At 46.5% G+C, this 23245-nt stretch overlaps 1 protein-coding gene across 7 annotated transcripts in view; it reads left to right on the forward strand.

Annotated features, from left to right (window-relative positions):
* The window catches only part of LOC138448702 (uncharacterized), a 554652-nt gene that overhangs the window by 336628 nt on the left and 194779 nt on the right, over positions 1–23245 (forward strand). For all 7 annotated transcript variants that reach the window (XM_069604718.1, XM_069604712.1, XM_069604715.1 and 4 more), the window contains one exon: positions 3454–3567. In XM_069604718.1, coding sequence (XP_069460819.1) covers positions 3454–3567 — 114 coding nt within the window. The remainder of the gene's footprint in view (positions 1–3453; positions 3568–23245) is intronic.

Raw genomic sequence — 23245 nt, forward strand, 5'->3', positions numbered from 1 at the left:
TGTAGATTGTGTTCAACCTATAAGTTGTTCCTTCACTTAATGTGCATTATTCTTGTTAAAGAGGCATAGAAGAACCCACCTGACAACCAGCCATAGATGGAGGAGTCATTATCTGGTTTTAGAAATACCATAATGTTGCCCAACTCCATGCTTTCAGTAAGTCCATTCATCCAGCAGGTGCTTTCATAGACTTTGCATAGTTTTCAGGCTTGTTCTTTCGCACATTTTGTCTCAACTCAACCTGTCTGGGTAGGAGAGTGTTAGGGAGAATTTTCAGTTTAGTATTAAATTCTTCCCACCTTCAAGGTGGGAAGAATTTAATTGAACATTGGGACTTTGTATTTTTAATTCTGTGTTTTCTGTGCTTCTTTTTGGTTTTGGAGTCTGACAAACTCCATAGGCATCATCTTTATATTGTGACACATAGCACCTTCAGTGCAGTGGCACAAGTAAGTCCTTTGTCTAGTTTCTCATGTAACATTGTTATGCTACCCTTTCTACAATTAATGGCTGGTGGCAGTGATTTACTTTTTACTACCATTGTGTGTTTTTACCGCGGACTGCCATTATTGGTCCCGGTCTTCTTTTCTAGCCATTTCTTGGTGGAAAGGTCCTTCTTCAGATTTACTCTGTGCGCCACACCAGGTTTGGTACCTTTATTCATTTTGTCTTTGGCGGGATTCACGAGTGAAGCCCGCCTCTGGCTCTAGTATGTGTGGCAGGGGCAGGAAGTGAGGGAGGTGCCCAAAACTCCCTGTGCTTAATCCCCTTGGGTACAGGAATGCACCCAAAGGTTATTGGCCAGCAGAATTGCCACTCAAATTGTATAGACTTTGACCCACTATGCTTCTGAGGAAGAGGTGGCTAGACAAATTGGACCCCTATCTAGGTCTGTGAGAACTGGTCATTCTCAAAGGTGGTGGAAAACCAGGAAAGGTAGGTCTAAGGCTAAACACGTTGAGACTTTGGATACTTCTGTTGAAGACTCCAGTATAAATCCTAGTGTTAGAGGGGAAATCTCTAAACAAGGTAAAATTAGATCTCAGAAGAAATGGGAGCATGCACCCTGCTTGCCTACAACCCCTCCAACCAATAAATCTGTTAGGACAGTTTTTCTGAAGTCCAACTAAGGGCTTAGTAAAACCATTCAACTGAGGCAGTACAAGACCCCACTCTTAGTATAAGGCTGTACCACCTGAGTACATGTTAGCGTAGACAGAGCAGGCAGGCTTATCTTGGGAGCGAGAGGGGGGTGTAGAATCAGTACAAACTGTAATACAAATGATCCAAAGAAACACTGAAACACTATGTATATACAAATAAATGAATGGGAGAAACCTTCATAAAAGGCGAGGCTTTTTGGCTTGGAAGGCAGAGTCGACCACTGGGTGAAGGAATCTGAAGAAGAACTTGGAAGAGATGCCTACTGCAACTCCTGGACCATTGGTTTGCCCGGTGAAGCCCTGCTGCTGTGCTGAAGCTCCGAATTTGCCTCGACTAGAGAACCCCTCAAGGACGACTTCTCCCCTTCAGTTGGTGGGACCAATCCACTCCAAAGTGAACTCGTTTGGACATCCTCTCGGAGCTGGCTGTACTTCTGCTGGAACCAAAGTGCCAGGGAGTGGAACGGTACTGTACAGTCTAAGAGAACTTACCTCTTGTTGTTGTAACCTTACTTGGTCTCAGTTGAATCCTGTCTTGTTGCTTCTGTACAGTTGCTTGCATCTTCTACCTCTCACAAGCCTCCCAGCTTGTGACCCTACTTTGATTCTACTTTTTCTACAAAGACTTTTAAAACATTGTGCAAGACTTTTACTTACCTGCAAGAAGTGCTTCAGCTCACCTAAACTTTTGTCCAATTGACATTGGCTGGCCTGGCTCCCTGAATGACTCTTCTCTCCTTCTTGTGTCTTACCTTCCCTCCAGCAAAGGGTTAATTTACTTTGCATTGGGGGGGTTCAAAAATACTTAACTGCTTCAGAATATTTGTGTGATCTCTTATTTTATTCTGAAACCTCTTTAGTTTGACACTCCTCTCAGTATTGCTTTAAATGTACCAGTGACATATTAATGTCCACAGTGTCCTCGTTATTTAGCGATAGGGCGTAGGAAGAGTCTGTGTGCCATCCCAAATGGGTATTTGCTGATTCAGAGAAACTAAGCGTGTGTATTTTGGAGTGTATTTGTGTGTTACTATTATATTGCCCCTTCTGAAGAAGGCTTATTCAAATTGACTGTTAAATTAATAATTGTTTAATCAAGAAACCTTGAGTGTAAGTGTTTATTTGGATACTTGTCACTGTGAATCTCTGTGTAACCACCCTACTGCTCAGATTGACCCCTCTTGAGATGCGTCTGGCTGCTCAGCCACACTACCAACCTGTGTAGTACAGACTTATACCAAAGGTTGGTTTCCTATTACCAGGAGGTCAAGGTTGTTGTAGTGCACCCAAAGGGTACTGCTCCAAATCTTGCCTAACGGAGAGCTTTCTAATTTTGCAGAATGCATGGCTGCTTTAACCTATTGCCAAGCCTTCAGTTAGTCCAGAAAACGTCTCTCTTGTATTTACTCCTGCAGTCGCTGTATGGTCCAGATACACAATCCATCTCATAGTCTTTCACGAGAAATCTTTGGGTGTCTAGCTGCTCCTGATATGTTCAGAACACGTCTTTTAAAACATGTTTTTTCAAATATTCTTGAGGAAAAACCTGCTTGAGTAAGGGCATCAAAAAGACCAGAACATTCTGAGTAATAATACCAAAGTATTACGAGTTCACCTGATAAATGTGTCATGTGACGAGGCGGGAAGGCAAGAGAAGGGAGCAAGAAGAAGAAATGAGTTGATGTTTCGTCGTTAATAGTACGAAGGTTAGAGGTTTGAAGGTTACAGGGACTATTAATGGTCCTTGGACATAACATTGTATTATTCCACTCAGAGAGATTTGAATAAAGATTTGATTAGAAGTAGCTAAATACAGCTCCCAGTTATCAGGCATCGCCCACTGTGCGAGAACGATCTCTGGCAAATGAGGAGCTAGCACATATCTTGCTACAAATCTAACTTTCACATGAGATGCAAACTATATTTTTTGTGCATTCTATATGACCCATCATATTGTACATCTGTTATTGAGGTTTCCTAATGCTCCTTTGTGTACAAGCCCAAACAAAAAGTTAATATAGGCATGCATGTATGGCACTAGTTGACCTGGGGAGTCCGACACAGTTTCCAGTAGCTGGTGGTGTCAAGGTAATCATGTCTTCTATGCTAGAAGCAGAAGCTAAATAGTTCCCAGAAAATGTGATGCCTGCAATTTTGACTCCATTCTTGCTCTTCACACCCACCCAAAAAACTCTGTGCCAGTAAGTGCTAATTTAGCATGTTTGTGATAGAGCCAGAATAACACCAATGGACATTCACTGCAGTGGCATTTTTATATTTCTTATGGCAGATTGTGAAGATGGCAATGCTGATCTTTCATTGTGTATAAAGCAAGAGGAAGAGTCTTTTCCCATGAAGTTTCAAGGTGCCCGGAAAGTAGAGACTTTTCATGTACCAATATCAGGTGAGTTGTGTGCCTTGGTTGTTGATAGGGTCACTTACTGTCACACAAGTGTGCAACTTAATCCCACTGAACCAGTGTAACCATTAACATTGTCCTCTCCAGAAGCCAGAAATACACCAAGTCTTTGTTATGTGCCATGCTTAGTGCTTGTAAAAGGGGGTTCTTGGGCACAAGTTGTTGAAAGCCAGCCGCTTGATGCCATATCTTTCCCTGATGTGTGTTTATATTTTGTGTTTGGCATATGTGTAGGATGGGAATACCATGTGGAGAACAAGAACACTGCAGCAGAAAGCTTCTTTGTACTTGTATTTATCTTTGCATTTGTAACAAGCTGCATGTAAGTAGCCTAAGAGCATGCATTAAGTTGGCTGGACAATAAACAATTTAGAGCAAGAAGAGTTTGTTCAGGAAAAGCCATGTTTCCCCAGTGAATCTATGTGATTACTGCATGCCCTGTTTTACTGAATCCGAATATGTCGAATTCAAAAGCGGCGACGCGCAGTGACCACATGGATTGCATTGTGCTGCTTTTCTCTACCCGCACCGCCCTCCCTACTTAACTTTGCCTCCTCACACTTGCCTGAATTCCTGTCTCTTCCTAGTCCCCTCGTCCGTCCCCATGGACGTAATTCTCCTTCCCCTGATGTAGGTAGGGACTTGTGTCTCACGCTCAATTTTTTCATTTTTCTTTTGGTTTTTCCAGAACCGCGCTTCTGCTCTCCTCGCATTGGAAGCAGGGGACAACCCTGCAACCCCCGATGCCATTATACCACACACAGGGAGTGGGGGACAATCCTGCAACCCCCGTTCGGTATAATGGGATTCGACATTTTAGATCATGCAAAATGCGCAGAAATTGCGCATTCAGCATTTTGTTTTCAGTATTTTGGGGCGATTCCTGAATTTGAAGAGGGATGTGTGATGTTGAACAGTAGACGGTAGGGAATTTCACAGTTTGGGATGTAGGTATTAAAAGGTATGAAATGCCCCATCACATTGTAAGGCTTGGAATGTGGCGAGTGAGTGGTTAAATAAGCAACAGCAGGTATCATTGAAATGATTGCCTGATGTATGCCATAGCCCATTCCTGTCATGTGCTTGGAAGATTTATCTTGGGCCTTATTTCGAGGGATCAGATATATGAACTACTACGTTTACAGATTGTTTCCTTGAAGTTCCTCACTCCAAGTTTTACAGTGGCTGAAAGGTCAAGGCAGCTTGCCAGAATATCCGAGCTGTTTTAAAGTTAAAGTAAACACATCGATAAATACACAATAAGGGAATGGTCCCACAATATGCCGTGAAAATTGTATTCTATATAATAAAGTTGTGCATAGGAAATAACTACAAAATATTATTGTTTAGTGACTCGGCAATAGCTTTTCACAATGTAGCTTTAAATGACACTATTTAAAAAGATTATTTTATGATATAATACAGCCAATTATAGCTTTTTATTTACAATCAATCAATAGTTGCACATTCGACATACATTATAACCTAAAATAACTTCATCCTTGATAATATCATGTAAATCTTCAAGGCATTAAAATCAATCAATATTTTTCATATATACTTACATCCACATTATACACTGAAAATGCTCTAAGTATTGTTTTGATTTACACCCACAGTTTAGTCAAGTGGTAGCTAAGAGGAATATCATTTTCGTCTTGCATCATTCTCCATATTATATCAGGAGCCATGATATTGCTCCTGTTTACCCCTCCTGCTAATAGGTCCCAATGCCTTTCTCTTTTATTCGGCTCTGGCAAATGCAGAGAAGATGTTTAGCCGCCTCCTTAACCGCCTCCTTTCACAGTCTGCAAATGCACTTAGTTCATTTCACTGCTGGTCTTGGTCCATTGTATCAACTAAATTTAATTTCAACCTCATGTATTCATGTGAATAAATGAATCTGGCAATGAGTGGATACATTGACCGGGCACCTCAGAGAAAACAAACCGTTAACAAAAACGCTACACTAATTGCCTTAGTAGTGAGGGTAACCGTTAGCTGATCTTCATGTGTGGCAAATGCCTATCTCATGCCAAATGTTGCACGTAAAATGCCATTTGTTCATTATTCTGATTCAAGCAAGTCTGAAGAAGGTTAGGGGACTGGAAGGGAGTACCCAAATATATTTTAAGCTATTGGTTGTGATGGTATTGAGGCGGGATACGACCAGATATTCTGGATCCCTTTATTTGTTTGTTCAGGTGGGCCCCCATAGGCATCTGTCCCCAGCCCGAAAAATTCCTTATGATGGTCCTGAAGGAGGCACAGTGAGGGTATGGGATTGTGAGGTTGAGGGAATGATATGGTGCGTAAACTGAGATATAATAAGACAGGTGCTGAGGAGCAAGACCATTCATAGCTTTGAAAACTAGAAGAAGGAACCTGAAAAGAGACCAAAGAGAGCTGTTGTGCATAGAGTGCCATCCAGCATGTTGTCGGTAGGTAGATGTGCAGAAGCATCTGGGTAGGTTTTAGTGTGGGCTGCAAAGTTGAGCACTTTGTCTAGAGGGAGGAGTAGAGAGAGAGGCCAAGCAATAGACTTGAGCAGTGATCAGTTTTACTGAGCACGAGGGTCGAGATTAGAGTTTTTGTAGAGTGGCTAGTAAGAAAAGGTCAAATGTTCCTAATGTTGAGGCAGTTAATACAAGCAGCATAAGCAGTGTTGGTGATGAACTGTCACAGTTGTAGGTCACTATTGAAGAGGAGCCCAATATTGCCAGCTTTGGGGGAGGGAGCATGAAGGTAAAGAGATGGGAGAGGGGAGGGTAGGAACGGTATTGGAAGCTGGAAGAAGATTGACTACCGTTTTTGATGGGTTCAGCATGAGGCAGTGGTGAGTCATCCAATGACGAAATGCAGTGAGACTATTTGTAATCTGTTCCAAGATGGCTGGGGTGTGGGAGGAAATGTAGAAAAATATTTGAGTGTCCTCAGCCAAAGGATGGTAAGTCTTCCTAAGGCAGAAGTAGGGTAAAGAACAGAGGTCGAACGCCTGATCTTTAGGGGATGCCGACAGGGAGAGTGATTGGGTCAGAGGTTTACGAGAACCAAGAGATTTTAAAGTATCGACCTTCCAGGTAGGAGGAGATCCAGACAAGAGCAGATTTGTGAAACCCAAGGTCCTGGAAAGTGAGGAGGGGAAGCAGTGGACAGGTCCAATAGGATGCATATAGAGAAGAGTTTGGAATGGCGAGCATTAGCGCAAAAGTTGAAGACCTGCATGAGTGCACTCCCTGTCGAGTGTTTTAATACAAAATACAGCTTGAAATCCATCTGCAAGTCCATTATTCTCAAGGTACTTATTTATCCAGTCAAAATAAACCAACTAGAGGATCCTGGCGACAGGAATGATTGGTTCCCTATGCACTATTTCTGAAAGAAACTGTTGGGGAAATGTTTGCGTTTTGCAGCTTCCCCATCATTGATTCCATGGGACCCTCCCCACCATATGTTTATGCCCTGGAAACTTAAGTGGAAAGTTGTAGGGATATTGTGTATAATGTTTTCCCTTTTGTCTGGAAACATTGCATATGTCTTGTTGATGTGCATAGGGCAGGCTTGTGGCAGTGAACTGGTGGATTAATCATTTTTCAGCTGTCCTAATGTACACCATTTCTTTTTTTAATTCATCTTTATTAGGATTTTCCACATCACAAAATGCAATACAGCCAATTATAAGATACATGCCCAGCAATAAACCAATCTCAATATCTCTTAACATTGGGCTATCACCCAGTCGTCTGGCTGTTTCATCCACACACCCTCTCCCCTCCCCCCTCCTCCCACCCTCTCAAAACAACACCTACACCCAATCCAAGTGGAACCACAACTATTAAGGTCAACCTCATCCGAACTACTAGAAGACCCGAGTTTTCCTCCCGCTCCCCTTTGCATCGGATTGCCCTTCTCTTTCACCTTCCAGCTTACTTACCCCTTTTCACCCATTGCTCCTTCCAATCACCTTCCGTCAATTCCTTCTCCCACATGGACCCTCCCCAAATGCATATACGTGGTCCGAAATGCCCCCCATCCGATCTCTTGTATTCCCCTGCCATGTATGGCCGCTGAAATCCTTTCCATCACGTATATATTCTTCCCCGTGTTTATCCATTCCTTTTTACTCTGGAGAGTTACCTTCTTCCAGTGTGTTGCCAGACATGCTCTGGCCACTAGTAGCAGGAAATGTGGAAGATGCGGCAGGCTTCTGTATTCCACCTCCCTACTTTCTAAACCAAATAGAACCAATAGAGTAGACTTTGTTCTGGGGATTCCTCCCAACTCCCTGATCCAGCCCAACACCTCATCCCAGTACATTTGGACTTTTGCATAGCCCCACCACACGTGCCAATAGTCCGCTCTTTCACTGCATTCATGGCAGCATTAAGGGCTCACCCCGAGAACATCTTGGAAAGGCGCACTGGGTCATACTGCCATCTGTGGAGTAGTTTAATAGTGTGTAGTTTGTACTGCGATGCGATTGAGACTCTGTATGCCCTACAGCACATTTTCCACCATAGCGCTTTGTCCACCCCCAAATCCCCTTGCTACTTGACCCTAAGATTCTATGTGTTCCCCCTCTCAGCCTCCACCAAGGACCCGTGTAGGGAGGTCAGCCCCCCCTCATGTCCCGTCTAGAATCCAGGACTTTTTCGAAGACGGTCAGCTCCCTCTGTACTAATTCCATCCAATGCCCAGCCATAACTACCCACTTCAACTGGAGGAACGAAAATACTGACACTCTCTCAATGCCCAGTGCCTCCTCTTAAGTCCACCAGCGAGATAAACTGACTCTCTTTCCATAACTGTCCCACTCCTTCCTGCCCTGCCTCAAACCATGACTGAAATCTTTCCAAATTCAGGATCTGTTTCCTCACCCCCGGGCCCAGAGATGGCTCAGGGGAGAGGGCCATGTGGTCACGCTCTTAATCTCTGATCCCTTTTGCCCAATACTCCAAATAACTCCCAAGATGGAGTGCTCCCTTATCCTTCTCGGGAGAAACTCGCTCGGTGCCCATATCCACTCCCCCACCGTAGCCGGCTGAAGATGGAAATTGTCTGCCCTAGCCATTGGCTGCCTCTTTGGTCACTCAAGTGTGGGATGAGGACCCTAAATTGTGTCGCTTTATAGTATAAATAAATGTCTGGGAACCCTACTCCGCCCCTTTCCTTCGGAAGTACTAAGGTCTCATAAGCCACGCTGGCCCGCTTTCCCTCGCACAAGAATCTCAGGAGGCTACCCTTAACCTCATGGGACATAGTCCTGCATTTTAATTGTGAGCATCTGGAAGAAATATAGAATCCTGGGGAGAAAGTTAATCTTTATGGCGTTCAGTCGACCTAACCAACCACGAGATTTTCCATTTTCCCAATTTCTCAAAATCTTTGAATAACCTTTGTTGGAAAGGTGAAATGTGCTTCAAATAAGTCTCCCATTTCTCTCATAAGGTTTATACCCAGATACTGTAACTGATTCCCCCACCTGACCTGTATCCCCAATGTGGCTAGTCTCTGCAGCTTTGTCCCCCATTCTGTCCAGCGGGAACAGGATGAACTTCCCTTTGTTGATGTTGAAGCCAGAGAGCGCAACGTATTGCTCCAAAATTTCCACCACCGCTGGGACCAATGACATTGAGTTTCTAAGGTGTAGAAAAACATTGTCTGCATATAGCCCTAATTTGTATTACAACCCCCACAAGAACGCCCGTCATTCGGGAGTTCTCTAGCATTGGATCTTTCATAGATTCAGATGCTTGAATATTCCCCGTCGTCAGACTGGGAATCCTCGGTGATAAAAATAATTATTACATTTTTTTTAATAATATACATACATTGCTACCTAGCAGTGCGTGTACATAGCCCATTATGGCCTATGAGCCATTCTGTTTTGTAGTCCCTCCACCTCACTTTGGTCCTTTATGGCCCAACCAATGAGGTGGCAGGGCTTAAGCTCCGCCCCGGCAGCCATCTTCAGATTTTTCACCGCAGTCTAACAGACACGGGGAATCCTCAAGCTCTCTGAGCTCTTCAATTCTATTCTACTTTTTTTGTGAAATATATTTTTTACAAATATATATTCTGCTTTGTTCCGCTACTAAGGGGCTTTGGCCTCAGTGAATTTTTGGGACAAATAATAGTTGTTTTTGACTCAAAATCGTTGTGTAAACCCTCTCTTCAGAATGGCTGCATCTCAGGCTGTCAAGAAGCCTTCCCTGTTCAGGGACTGCACAAGGTGCAAGAAGAAGTTAGTTTACATGAAGGACCCCATGAACATTGCATTTATTGTTTGTACCCACATGACAAGCGATATTTGTAAAACTTTTTCCAACAAGAACCTTCAGGACAGGCACAGAAGACTTCTTTTACACATGGAAGCCGCCAGAGATCAATCTTCGGGCGAAGAGTCTGTCAGAACAGCTCCTGTCCGCTCCAGCATTCCATCTGAGAGGCTAACTTCAAAGAGAAGGTGGTCTTCAGTGGAAAGGAGTTACTCTCCCATTGCCAAAAGCAAGAGGAAGCTGGAGTTGGGGGGAAGGGGGCAGTCTTCAACGGGGAAGCCGTCCACGAGCGAAGGGAAAGGTAAAGGCCCGTCATCGGCCATACCGTCGACGAAACCACCATCATCATCGACGACGATTACACCTAAAACCTCGTCTACGGCAAGATCATCGTCAACGGATTTATCGTCCACGAAGCACTCGTCGACAAAGAAAACGCACCATTCGTCCACGAGGCATTTGTCCACAACGCGCTCGTCCACGGAGCACTCGTCAACGGCCAAACCACATTCGTCGACGAAACACACTATTCGACGGGATCCGAACCACATTCGCCGACAGAACTACCGTCGGCGGGATGCTCGTCGACGAAGGTACCATCGATCACAACACCGTCGGCGACACCGCAAGTTCCTGCAGCTACGGAGGAATTGATGTCTGAGACACCTTCTCCTCACAACAGGGTGATACCTGTCATTGAGGACAATTTCTTTGAGGGTGCTGAAGCTGCTGAACCAGTGGTACCACAAGTTTCGCCTTTGGGAGACATGGCAGAGCTCCATGATGTGATTCTCCAGGAACAGTTTTCAGATGCAGAAATGGTGGAAGAGTGTCATGATGCCTAACGCCGGGCATCCGGACCAAGCCCATCAGCCCCGGGAGCAGGCATCCAGATATTTATTAAAACCCCAGCAGCCCCGGCTAGGGGCTGTCTGGGTTCAGTCCTGGCGCCTTAGGCGCCAGGCTCATAGACATTACTTACCTCATGCAGAGCATGCTGCAACTGAATCCAAGCCAACGTGAGGGTTGGATGGGACTATTTTGTTACAGGGACTATTTTTTACTCGGTTGTGGTTCAGGGGAACTTCTTACCTGGAACTACTTTGGAGGCTATTTAAACCACGCCCGATCAGCAACACACGCTTCGCGTTATTCTGCATCCAGCAGCGTAACGCTCACCGTGCCTGCAGTCAGCATCCAGTCTTCAATCACGCCCGTCTCGAATCCAGAGCTCCTAGCAAAAGAGGAAACAAGAAGGATAGGTTAGAACACCAACCTTATTTCAATTCTTACCTGATTCCGGATCCATCACGTCTTCGAACTTGAAAAGGACATTATTTCTGCACGCGTTGCATCGCCAGCTGCAGCGCCGCGCCATACTCACCAGTCCTCATAGCATTTTTCGATCCGGCGCTGCCTCCATCATTTTCTTCCCCGAACTCCAGCACCTGGGGGAAAACAAAAGAAACAACAAGGTGAGCTAAGGGAGCCGACAAATACAATCTCTTACCACTATAGGCTTACCTGATTTACCACCGGAGGCATTACCCTTTAATACGCCTCATCTTCATTTGCCGCACCTATAAAGGGAGAAAACAACAAGTTAAACTCATGCAACATTTACCGGACAGTGTTGGGTAATAGACTCTTACCTGAACGCCATCTGCTGCCTCCAAGCAATATTCTTTTGAACCAGTTGCAATTCAACAAGGGAATGGAATAAGAGTGATTATCGGACATATTGAACTCTTTGAACTTTATAAACCCCGAAGTCAATATTCCTCCGGAACTCCTCCAGCACCATCAAACCAGTGAAGTAACTGGTATCTACACGCCCCTGCATGCCATGCAGGATGGAGAGCTCATCATTTAAAAACATAAGTTGAGGTTACTAAAAGGGGAGAACGAGAACAGTGGGAGGGGGCCATCACTAAAATCCACGGGTGGCTAAATCCCTTTCTCCACCTGCAGGTGAATACTTCTACGGATCAAGCAGACGAGATTAGGCAAGCCAGTCCAGACAGTCCTCTCGGCACTACGCATCACATTGGTGGAGACCGCAGCTGTCCGAGTCCGATCGACGCCCCTGTGGGAACCAGGTGAGCGTAACAAAGAGCGACCTTGTCCCTCCCCTAAGCAACACAGTCCTCCTTGGCAGCCGTCCACGGAAGAGGCCGACTACCTCATGACCCGATACTGATGTTATCCGTACAGAGGATCGTGGAGGATTTTTACAGGCGTCAAAGGGAGAAAAACATACCGACTCATCCCATAGAAACGGAAACCCATCGGAGAGACACATCTCCAATGCCAGGCACGTCGGGAAATTCACCTCACAAGGGTAGACCTCAGAAGAGAACGAGATCACCTGAGCCTGCTCGAAGGCCTAGGAGCAGGACTCTCATTGCTTAGCCGTCAAGAGTCCCATAACCACAATCATCGCCTAGAGCCTGATCTCCGGATAGGGATCCAACAATGGTGCCGTCCTCCGTTTCAGTCTGATTGGCAGGAGGAGCCTTTTAGAGAATTCTCTGATCCAGAAGAAGGCGAAATTACACAGGACCCTGACGCAACCAGTGAGTGGGATGACTACGTAGTCGAGAAGCCCAGGAAGAAATTCACCAGGCGATGCCTCACTGCCTGATGATCTGGTTTCTTTCCACACCAGAAATAGGCAAGGCTGCAGAATTGTTCAAAATTCAGGTTGCATCAGAGAAAGGAAATCTGTGCTTTTTGAGCACAGGGTCAAACGCAGGAGAACGCTTACCACCATCCCTCTCCTCGACACCATCTGGGAGTCCGGATCCAAGATCCTATCTACGCCCTTGTCTACTCCGGCTCTGGTGTCCAGGCCAGAGGAGAAGAAATATAAAGCACCCGAGCCTGCACCTCTTTGTTTAAGAGGTCATACAAAGCCCGACTCGGTTATCACAGTTGCAGCAAAGAAGCTCGCCAATCCCGCTTCGCCTCTGTCAGCACCACCGGACAAGAACAGGCATAAGCTAGAAGCCATGGGCAGGAAGGTGTCAGCTTTGGCGTCACTTACTATCAGAGCGGGTAATGCGCTGGTCATGTCCGCAAGGTCTGATTGCGAGCTTTGGCTCCTCGTGTCCGAATTGGCTAAGCAGTTACCACCAGAGCTCCAGAAAGAGGCTAGATCGATAATCGCCGATGGTGAAGCAACATCGGATCATATGATCGACTCAGTGGTTGATGTGGCTGAATCAGGCTTCAGACAGATGGCACATGGCACAGTACTCAGAAGGCAGGCCTGGATGAAGGCTACTAATTTCAGGCCTGAAGCCCAAGCGCAGATATTAGACATGCCCTTTGATGGACAAGATCTCTTCGGAAAGAAAATAGACGATCACCTGAAGGGAATCAAATCAGACGCGGACACAGCCTGAGCCATCAATTCTTTGAAGGACAAGGATAAGGACCGTCAATCCTTTCGTCCCTATAGAGGCTCATCTTCCAAATACAGAGGACACGGTCACTCCCCTTATGGCCAGAAAGCACAAGGCGGCACTTGCCAAGAAAATAAGTATCCGTCCTCCAACAGATAAGCCCATAGAGGCAGGCGTGGCTCCGGCCAAGAGAAGTCACAAAGCAAGCAAAACTGACTATCCGATTCTTCCCCCTCAACGCCACACCCCGGTGGGGGGGGTAAGCCAGTTCTTCCAGCGCTGGCAGTCAATTACATCGGACAAATGGGTGTTGCAAGTGATCCAAAAGGGTCACACCTTAGAATTTCTAGACCAACCTCCTTACCTGCCTCCAACTTCGCGCAGGGTCCATATGTTAAGGTAGGTTATGTCTGAAGTGCAAAAAATACTCCAGAAAACAGCGGTAGAACCGGTGCCTTACTCCCAGAGGCGAAAGGGTTTCTACTCCCGCTTCTTCCTCATCAAAGAGAAAAATGGTCAATGGAGACCCATCTTGGACCTGAGGGCACTCAACAAATTTATCAAACACATAACATTCAAGATGGTGGCATTACAAGGGGTGCTGCCTTGGTTAAACCAGCACGGCTTCATGGCCACTTTAGACTTGGAGGACGCATACTTCCATGTACCGATCCATCCAGCCCACACAGTTCCTCAGGTTCACGGTGGGAGAGCTTCATTTTCAGTTCTGAGTGCTCCCATTCGAGCTAAAATCGGCACCCAGGGTTTTCACAAAATGCTTGGCACCAGTAGCTGCAAGACTCAGGAGGAGAGGATTGGAAGACTTTCCATACTTGGACGACTGGTTGATAAAAGCATGCTTCGCCGCAAGGGCTCCATCAGCAGTGTCGAGGACTATCAACCTCCTAGAAGAGTTAGGTTTCTCCATAAACAACACAAAGTCCTGACCAGTTCCCTGCAAGACAGCTTTCATCCTGGAAGCCGAGTTCGATACCAGCATTCCCAGGTTGAGACCATCGGCAGAAAGGGTAGCAGCGATTCTATGCTCAACAGTGGGCTTCCTGAAGAGAGACAACATCCGTGCGCTCTTACAAATCCCTTCTGGGCATGATGTCCTTGTGCATTTTCCTCATACCAAATTGCAGGCTTCGCATGAGACCGGTTCAGGAGGCCCTGGACCACCAATGGAAACAAGCTCTTGGATGCTGGGAGGACATGGTCCACATCCCATCGACGTTACACAAGGCTCTTCGATGGTGGAATGTTCTGAGAAATCTTCTACAGGGGATGCCATTTCAAGCACCGATATCGACCCTTCTGCCGAGGACGGACGCGTCTTTATCAGGCTGGGGCGCTCACCTTGCGGACCTCCAAACCAAGGGCACTTGGTCGGCACAAGAATCCCAGCTACACATCAATGTGTTAGAGCTCAGGGCCATAAGGTGGGCGCTGAAAGCTTTCCTACCTGTGGTAGCTGGACTAGCTGGACAGGTACTTGCAGTCCAGACAGACAACACGACCTCCATGCACTACACAAACCAGCAGGGAGGCATGAGGTCAGAGATCCTGTCACAAGAAGCCCAACAGCTATGGGCATGGGCCTTGCACCATGGAGTGCAGATCAAGGGAGAGCATCTTCCGGGAGTGGACAATGTTCTAGCGGACAGACTAAGCAGAGAATACATGTCGTCCCACGAGTGGGAGCTGGACGAAAAGGAAACCCAATGGATTTTTGCCTTATGGAGCCATCCGCAAATCAACCTTTTTGCCACCAGGGACAAGAAGAAGTGTAGAAGGTTTGCCTCGAAGTACCCGGAGTATCAATCGCTGGGAGATGCTTTCTCAGTGAATTGGACGGGAAAGTTCCTCTATGCCTTCCCCCATTCCCCTCATGGCAAGCGTACTTCACAGGATGAAGGAACAGAATTGTTCAATGATCCTAATTGCACTGGATTGGGCGCGGCAAGTCTGGTACTCGACTCTGAAGCATCTGTCCAGTCGGCCCCCGATTCACCTTAAGGCGCATCAGTATCTGTTGACACAACAGAACCGCAAGGTCCTCCACCACGACCCAAGGAGCCTATCTCTCAAAGCATGGTTCCTGAGCAGCACAAACTGATGAACCTTAAGCTACCATCAGAATGTTGGGATATCATCAAGGGCCACGTCGACACAAGTTACCTACACCAGGAAGTGGACTTGATTTTCCAAGTGGCGCCAGAGATCGGCCATCAATCCTCTCACAGTCTCGGTTGATCAAGTTCTACCCTAATTATTGTACTTAGCTAAGACAGGGATTTCATTGTCCTCCATCAAGGTCCATCTGTCAGCCATAGGGGCATACACAACAACTCTGGAGATGCAATCCTTACTCTTTACCGGCGGTTCAATTCTTCCTGAAAGGGCTGATGCGTACTTATCCTCCTATGCCCACGCCAGTCCCGAAATGGAGCCTCAACACCGTCTTGATAGCCTTCATGGAACCTCCCTTCGAACCCATACATAGATGCAAAGTGATGTTCTTGTCCTGGAAAACAGCCTTTCTGATAGCCATCACATCAGCCAGAAGGATCAGTGAGTTACAAGCTTTGTCGTCTGAACCTCTGTTTACTTTGTTCCAGAAGGACCGCGTCATTTTAAGGCCACATTCTAAGTTCCTTCCCAAGGTGCTTTCGGAGATGACACTCACTGAGCGCATTGTTTTACCAACCTTTTTCCAGAATCACGCTTGGAAGCGGAAAGAACACTACATTCTCTAGATGTTGCTAGAGTGTTGAAGTTTACTTGCAGAGAACCAAGGAGTTCCGATCCTCAAACCGACTGTTCATTGCTTTCTCTGGCCGTACCAAGGGACAGCATATCTCTAAACAAAGTCTGGCACGCTGAGTGTCGTCTTGCATCACCCACTGCCATCAGATGAAAGGCGACCCTCTAACTAGACCGCCATCTGCGCACTCCGCCAGAGGAAGGGTGGAGTCAACAGCATTCCACGCAGGGGTGGCCTTGAAGGACATATGCAGAGCTGCCACGAGGAGCACTATGCACACCTTTGCGAAATACTACTGCCTGACTGAAGATGCCAACAAAGAAACGGCAGTTGGACGGGCAGTGCTCCGCCATCTCTTTGCATAAGGTAGGACCAGCCTCCTTTCCTGAAGTATGCAACCGTTGTGTTGCTGCATGGTAAAGGTTTGATCAGAAATGTGTTTTTCTGTATTTATGCATATATGTATATGAGGGTGGCATGTTTTAACTGCTTGGTATTCAAGCATCTGAATCCAGTGCTGGAGAAGTCTTAGTTACTTACCTGTAACTTTATTTCTCCAGCATTGGTATCTTTGATAGATTCACATGCGCCCGCCCGCCTTCCCTGAAAGGCTGCTCCTACACTCTGCATCCATCATACTGTAATCTCTACAGTTTAAAATCTGAAAATGGCTTCCGGGGGCGGAGCTTAAGCCCTGCCACCTCATTGGTTGGGGCCATAAAGGACCAAAGTGAGGTGGAGGGACTACACAATAGAATGGCTCATAGGCCCTAATGGGCTATGTACAGGCACTGCTAGGGAGCAATTATTTTTATCACCAAGGATTCCCAGTCTGACGACGGGGAATATTCAAGTATCTGAATCTATGAAAGATACCAATGCTGGAGAAATAGTTAGAGGTAAGCAACTAAGACTTCTTAGGCGAGATTGTAGATTGTATGTAGTAACCCTGTGGGATACTACACCAGCCTTGTCCTTTTGGCAATAGGTAACCCAACCTTTGGTATAGGCCTGTACTACACAAATTGGTAGAGTGTCTGAGCAGGCAGGTTTATCTCAAGAGGGGTCAATGTGAGCTGCAGGGTTGTAACATAGCGATTTACAGTGACATGTATTCACATAACACTTATACTCGAGGTTTCTTGATAAAATAATTATTTATTAATTTAACATTGACTTTTAAAATAAGCCTTCTTTAGAAAGGAGCAATATGCAACACTTAAATACAGTTCAGTTAAGTAGATAACATTTTGGGATGGCACACAGATACTTCCTACACCTTGAGGTGACTTCAATAGTGTGGTCACTGTGGACATTAATATATTACTTTTCACACTTAAATTGTAATACTGAAGTTATGGCAAAAAGGAAAAGGTTTAGAAGAAAACAAAGATTAACAAGTTTCTCAAACAGGTAAGCACTTTTGAACCCCCCAATGAAATATGGGGTTACCCTTTCCCAGCAATACAAGTAAGATATGTATGACTTTTTTTTTTAGGGATAGTTAAACACAAAGTCAGAGGGTAAGAGTCATCAGGTAGCCAAGACAGCCAATGTCAATTAAGCAGAGTCTAGGGGAGCTGAGGTACTAATTGTCAATAGCACAAAAGTCTTGCACAAAGTTAAAGAATTTTTGTAGTAAAATAATCACTGTTGGTCCACAAGCTTGTGAAAAGCAAAGATTCAACCAACTCTGCAAAGGGCAACCAATGCAATTCTCCAGTGAGAGCAAGCAAGCTACACACAACAAGCAGTAAGTACCCCAAGTTACACAGTACCTTGAGTCTGAAGAAAAGGGTCCAGCTGGCTTCTGTTCCTGTTGTAGTCCTGCAGATCCTGTTGTTCCTAGGCCTCAGTCGTGGGGACCAGAGGGAGGACGTCTGGGGACTCCTGCACTACGGTTTGAAGGTCGGCGGCATTAGTGGGCACAATTCAGATCAGCGGCACTTTGCCATTTCAGCTATTCCCAAATAGCACCACATGGACACCTTGTGGACTTTCCTTGCTTCTGGGTTCCAGCACTCTGAGGTGGCTCAGGCTTGGTTAGACCTGCTTCGAGGGAGTCCGGAGGTACTTCCTGGAGCTTGGGTCCGGCTTAAAGGCGATGCACTTGATTCTGGTGTTCCTGTCCCCTGGCAATCGGTTCCTGCAGCAGCAAAGAAGTACAGCCAGCAGAGTGAGGGGGTCTCAGTCGAGTTCGTCTTGGAGCTGATTGATCCCACCAACCCAAGGGGAGAAGTCGTCCTTTCCGGGCTTCTCTAGTCGATTTGAAATTCAGAGCCTCAGCAATGCAGCAGGGCTTCACCAGGCAAACCAACGGTCCAGGAGGGTGCAGCAAGCTTCTCTTCCAGTTTCTTCTTCGGTTCCTTCATCCAGTGGTCGAGACTGCCTTCCTTGCAAAAGACCTTGCCTTTTTATGCAAGTTTCTTCCGTTCATTCGCAGCCTAGCTGTCACTCACACAGCAGGGTGGCTGTCCTCCAAGGACAGCCAGCTGACCCAATCACCTTTGGGTGCATTCCTGTAACCAAGTAGACTAAGCACAGGAAGGAACCTCCCTCGCTTCCTGCACTGCCACACACACTGGAGCCAGAGGCGTGCTTCACCAGTGAATCTTGGGGCCTTGTGGGGCCTTGGGCCAAAATACCTGCAACTCTCTCTCTTCCTAAATATCTTCCTTCTCGAGCCCTTCGCTCATCCACCTCCAACTACCTCAGGGTCAGCCGCTTCTCCAAGCAACGAGCTGCTGGTAGATCTCTCACCGCAGCAGGGGCCTCTCCCTGGAACAGCCTTCCTGCCTCCCTGAAACTTGAGGAGAACCATCTCCGGTTCCGGAAGCACCTCAAAACCTTCCTCTTTGCCTCCGCTTTCTCTCCCTCTCTCCCCAGCTAAAATCACTGAACCTGCACTAAATCTGCAACTGGGCCACTCACCGATCTCATGTCCTGGCGAAGCCACTCTTCCTTGCACTGCCTACATGCACTATGGGACTGTCTCTGTATCCTACAGCCCCTTTCTCCCGGCACTTACCTTTGCACTTGCCACCAGCTGGCCCTATTATTTATCTTGTATTCTATTAACCATGTACCGCACTTTCCTTGCACTTGCCACCAGCTGGCCCTATTATTTATCTTGTATTCTACTAACCATGTACTGCACTTCCCCTCTCCCCTTCCCCTGCACTTTTTCCCAGTCTCCCTACCCTTGCACTTGCGCTATCTGAATGACACCTGGCCTAGTAGGATCGTGGTCTGTCTCCCTTTGTCCCCCCACCCCGCCGCGCCTTGAAACACTTGTGTATAGGCGTGTTACAAATGCCATATCATATCAATCCCGCCAAAGACAAAATGAACAAAGGGACCAAACCTTGAGATTTACTCTGCGCACCAAACTAGAAGGACCTTTACAACAAGAAATGGCGAAAAAAGACGACCGGCCCATTTTGACAAAATGGGCACCCGAGGGGAGCCTAATGCTCAAAAATACAGGCAATGCAAGCGCACGCGGTGGTACCAATAGGCAAAAACGGGGTCTCTTTGGGGTCTGTAGCAGCTCAGTAAGGTGGGTGATGCGATCAAAAATAGGTTCCCACGATTCGAGGAGGGTCTACACTTGAGGGCAGTCGATTCCAAGAGTTGGGAATAGTTCGCACTAGCAGTGGAAAGGAGAGGGGCCCCCAGGGGCTCTCATGTGTAAAAATGGATGGAGGCGCTAGGGGCTACTGGCTAGGGTTGCGATTACTCACTGACCCTCGGACCAAACTTCGGCAGTCAAGTCCACTTCGGTTGCAGGTTCAAGTGCGGCAAATTGGCGGCTATGCGGCTTTCAGCGACGAAGATACAGCAATGATTCCCAAACGGAACAGTGACGATTTCTCTGCTCCTGGTGGATGGATCAGGCCAGTTTCACTGCAGAAGGCTTCAGGGGCAAGAGGGGCACAAGTGCAGCGCACCTGGAAGGGTCGTCACAGTAACCGCTTGTGCTCCGGTTCGGGCGCACTCGTCTCACTTCAGACTTGGGAAAGCCAAGTGTACGAAATTCAGTGTGAGGGTGCTGTGAACACCGAGCTAGCGATATACCAAGTTTCGAGATCCTCCTCGAAACGGCGGCAGAGACAGAGCAAAGGTCCTTCGTAAGCTAGGTCAACTCACTGGTTGGCCCAGGTACACTTCCGAGAAGGCTTAGTTGCAGGGTGAAATCAAGGTGCCGAGAATAGTTGGTCCCACTGTTCCAATGGGTCGAACTGTCTTCGCAGACCTTCTAGGATGACCAGATGCAGAGGTGTCCCACGGGACGATAGCGGCCTCAGGGTGCCAAACCTTGCAGCAGGTCACCAGCCGTTCCTTGACTCGGCTTCTTAGCTTCAGGATACTTGGATCCTACCTTAGTTCAGTGAGAACTCCAGAGATTGACCTGGTATGTGTTTTTGGGGGCTTCTCTTATCCAGAATCTCCTTCGCACCAAAACGAAGAGGACTCGATGGTGGATCTGGTCACATACATGCATACCATACGTGGACCGATCATGGACCACAGTGGTAGCAGGCATTTACAGCACTCCAGACTCTCTGGCACCCAGGATGTGTATTGGGGACAGACACACCAGCCCACATCCTGGAGGCACACACACAAGGCATGCAGAAGCCAGCAAAAGCTTGGTGTTTTGCGGGTAAATGCATGCCCAAATAAGGATTGACCGGGTCGGCTCGACCTGGGGAAGGCGAAGAGGCAAGATGGCCAAAGGACAGGACAAAAGAAACTTGTGACATGGCCATTTTGGAGCCAGGCCACCTATTCATGCCAAACACAGTAATCCAGGTTTACCTGGCAGGAAAGGGTTAAATTACATGAAAAGATAAGCTGCCACCATCCCTGTCCGTGACACATCTGCACTTCTCTTATAAAATCCTTCGAGAGTATCTAGGGCCTTTGGAAATGACTAAGAGACCCAACTGTACTGTACTGGAAGGTACATTGTACAGTTGTTTCAAGTTGCAGTAAAGTTGCAACATTGGAAAGGTCTAAGGGAAACAAAGTCTCCCAGTACTGACTGTTTTAAGGGCATGTCAGTTTCTCAATAAAAATTGAGCGAAAGCCCAGAGGAGTGCAGTTGAAGGCTGGGCTCTCCTGGCAAATTCAGGTGGTGTTAAACAGCAGCAAGAAAGTTGGGGGGGGGGGGTACACAACTGGAGGGAAATTTACACATAAATGGAAATCTTTCCTAACGCCATATATAGTAGTGATGGTAACATAACAAATGTTATATGAGTAAGTAGGAAAATGGGCTACTAAGTAACCCTCCATCACTCCACATAGGATGGGGTTTGCTGGACCTACACAGGAAAAACGGTAAGTAAAATCAATTTCACCTTTATACTCTTGGGAACAGTAGTTCTCCCAAGAGAAGGTATTTGAATCTTAACAGGAATCTAAAGGATTTCTCTGTGGCACTGTAGGTGCTGTGGGTCACCATACAAAAAGCAGATGCCTATGGAGTTTGCCAGACTCCAAAAACAAAGGAACTGCAGAATCCAAATCAGATAAAAATACTGAGAGAGTGAGAAAAAAGGCTGTCTCTCCTGGCTTAAAATTAAAAGTCCAGCCAAAGAGCTGGGGGTCTCTAAGGTTGAAGGGAATTGGCACAGATGTGAGAATTCACCCTAACATAGTTCAACTGAAAATACTCTTGTATCACCTCCTCCATGAACACTGGGTCCTTCCAGAGGGACTCATTACACCTCCACTTAGAACTAATAGATTCTAGATTCGTCCAAGATAAGTCTAGTGACTCCATATTGTGATCGTACCAGGCTAGGCTATCAGGTGAAAGTCTGATCCCATTGCTACTTCCCTTAATTCCTTTGAGATGGAGGTAATCAATGAGAGTATAGATCCCATGTGGCGCAGAGTAAAAAATACATTCCCTTCCTCCACGTGAAAAAGGCACCACACATCACACAGTCCATGTGTGTCGAGGCATACCTGCAAGCCCCGTCACCGTTCTGGAGTGGACCCTGTACCTTTCGTCCCCATGGCCCTTCTGTCCAGTTGTGAAATTGCCCACATGTTAAGATCCCCTCCCAAAATCAGGTGTGCCACCCCCTCATTTAAGGTCCTTGCCAGCACGGGCTTCAGGAATTGCAGCTGGCATTGATTGGGGCATATAAAGCCACAAGCGTTAAACTAGCTCCTCTCATGGTACCAGTCGGGAAAATCGCCCTCCCCTCCACTCCTTCATTACCTCCATTCCCAATCTCTTATGTAGGAGACTACCACTGCCCCCTTTTCTTGCCTCCCCCGAACCCCAGTTGGCCTGCCCCACGAGGCCACAGGGATTCCTCTGCTCCTCGCCTTTAAGGAACCATGTTTCCTGAAGGAAGAGAACATCCATACTAGGGGTGCCACAGTATTAGTTTTATGGCGGTACGTTAATCTTCTTGCCAAATGACGGTATATCATGGTTATCACGGTATAGCAGGTGGAGTTAACTAATCTTAGAAAATATTTTCTTAAAAAGGGTCATAAATTGTCAGATTTATCATCACAAACAAAAGCAGTCACCCAGGGCCAGAATTGGGCTTTTCAACATACTTTCCACTGAAATGCCACCCCGTGCTTCCACCAAACACGTGTGGAGAGGAGGGGGGGGGAGCCCTGATGCGACTGGCAATGCAAACTTAATAGCTTTTCTGAAGTGGTCATTTAGGCTTTTAGCTCCCCCATTGGCTACTGGTGAAGATGAACATGTTGCCATCTTGATAATCTGCACACACACTTTCTCTCTTTACATTACAGCCTTTAGTTTACTAGCGGGACGAAAGGTGTTCAGTGATCACGGACATGTCACCCTTTGGTATGGCAGCAGGGAATACCCGCAGAGATGAGTTAATTTCACGGTGTGACCTATTATATATAAATTCAAGGATAGAAACAGGGAAACCCCCCATTGTCGTATGTTTTGAAAACATTATCCATTATAAATGTATAAAAACCAAAAGCCACCAACCCAAAGTAAATCCTTTTCCTTCTTGGCACTATATTTTTATTCCTGTTGCTAACATATTGATTTTGTGTCAGGTGGGTTACAGAATAGCATTAAAATCTGCTCCAACTGAAACTAGTTGTACCAAAAAAAAGAACCTTTTTTTTACATTGCCTTTTTGCATTTCAACTTCTTTAACTTACCATTAAATCAATGCTTTTTAGTTAATTTA

This window comes from Ambystoma mexicanum, chromosome 1p (genome assembly GCF_040938575.1).
Source record: "Ambystoma mexicanum isolate Mex_15411 chromosome 1p, UKY_AmexF1_1, whole genome shotgun sequence".
NCBI lineage: Eukaryota > Metazoa > Chordata > Amphibia > Caudata > Ambystomatidae > Ambystoma > Ambystoma mexicanum.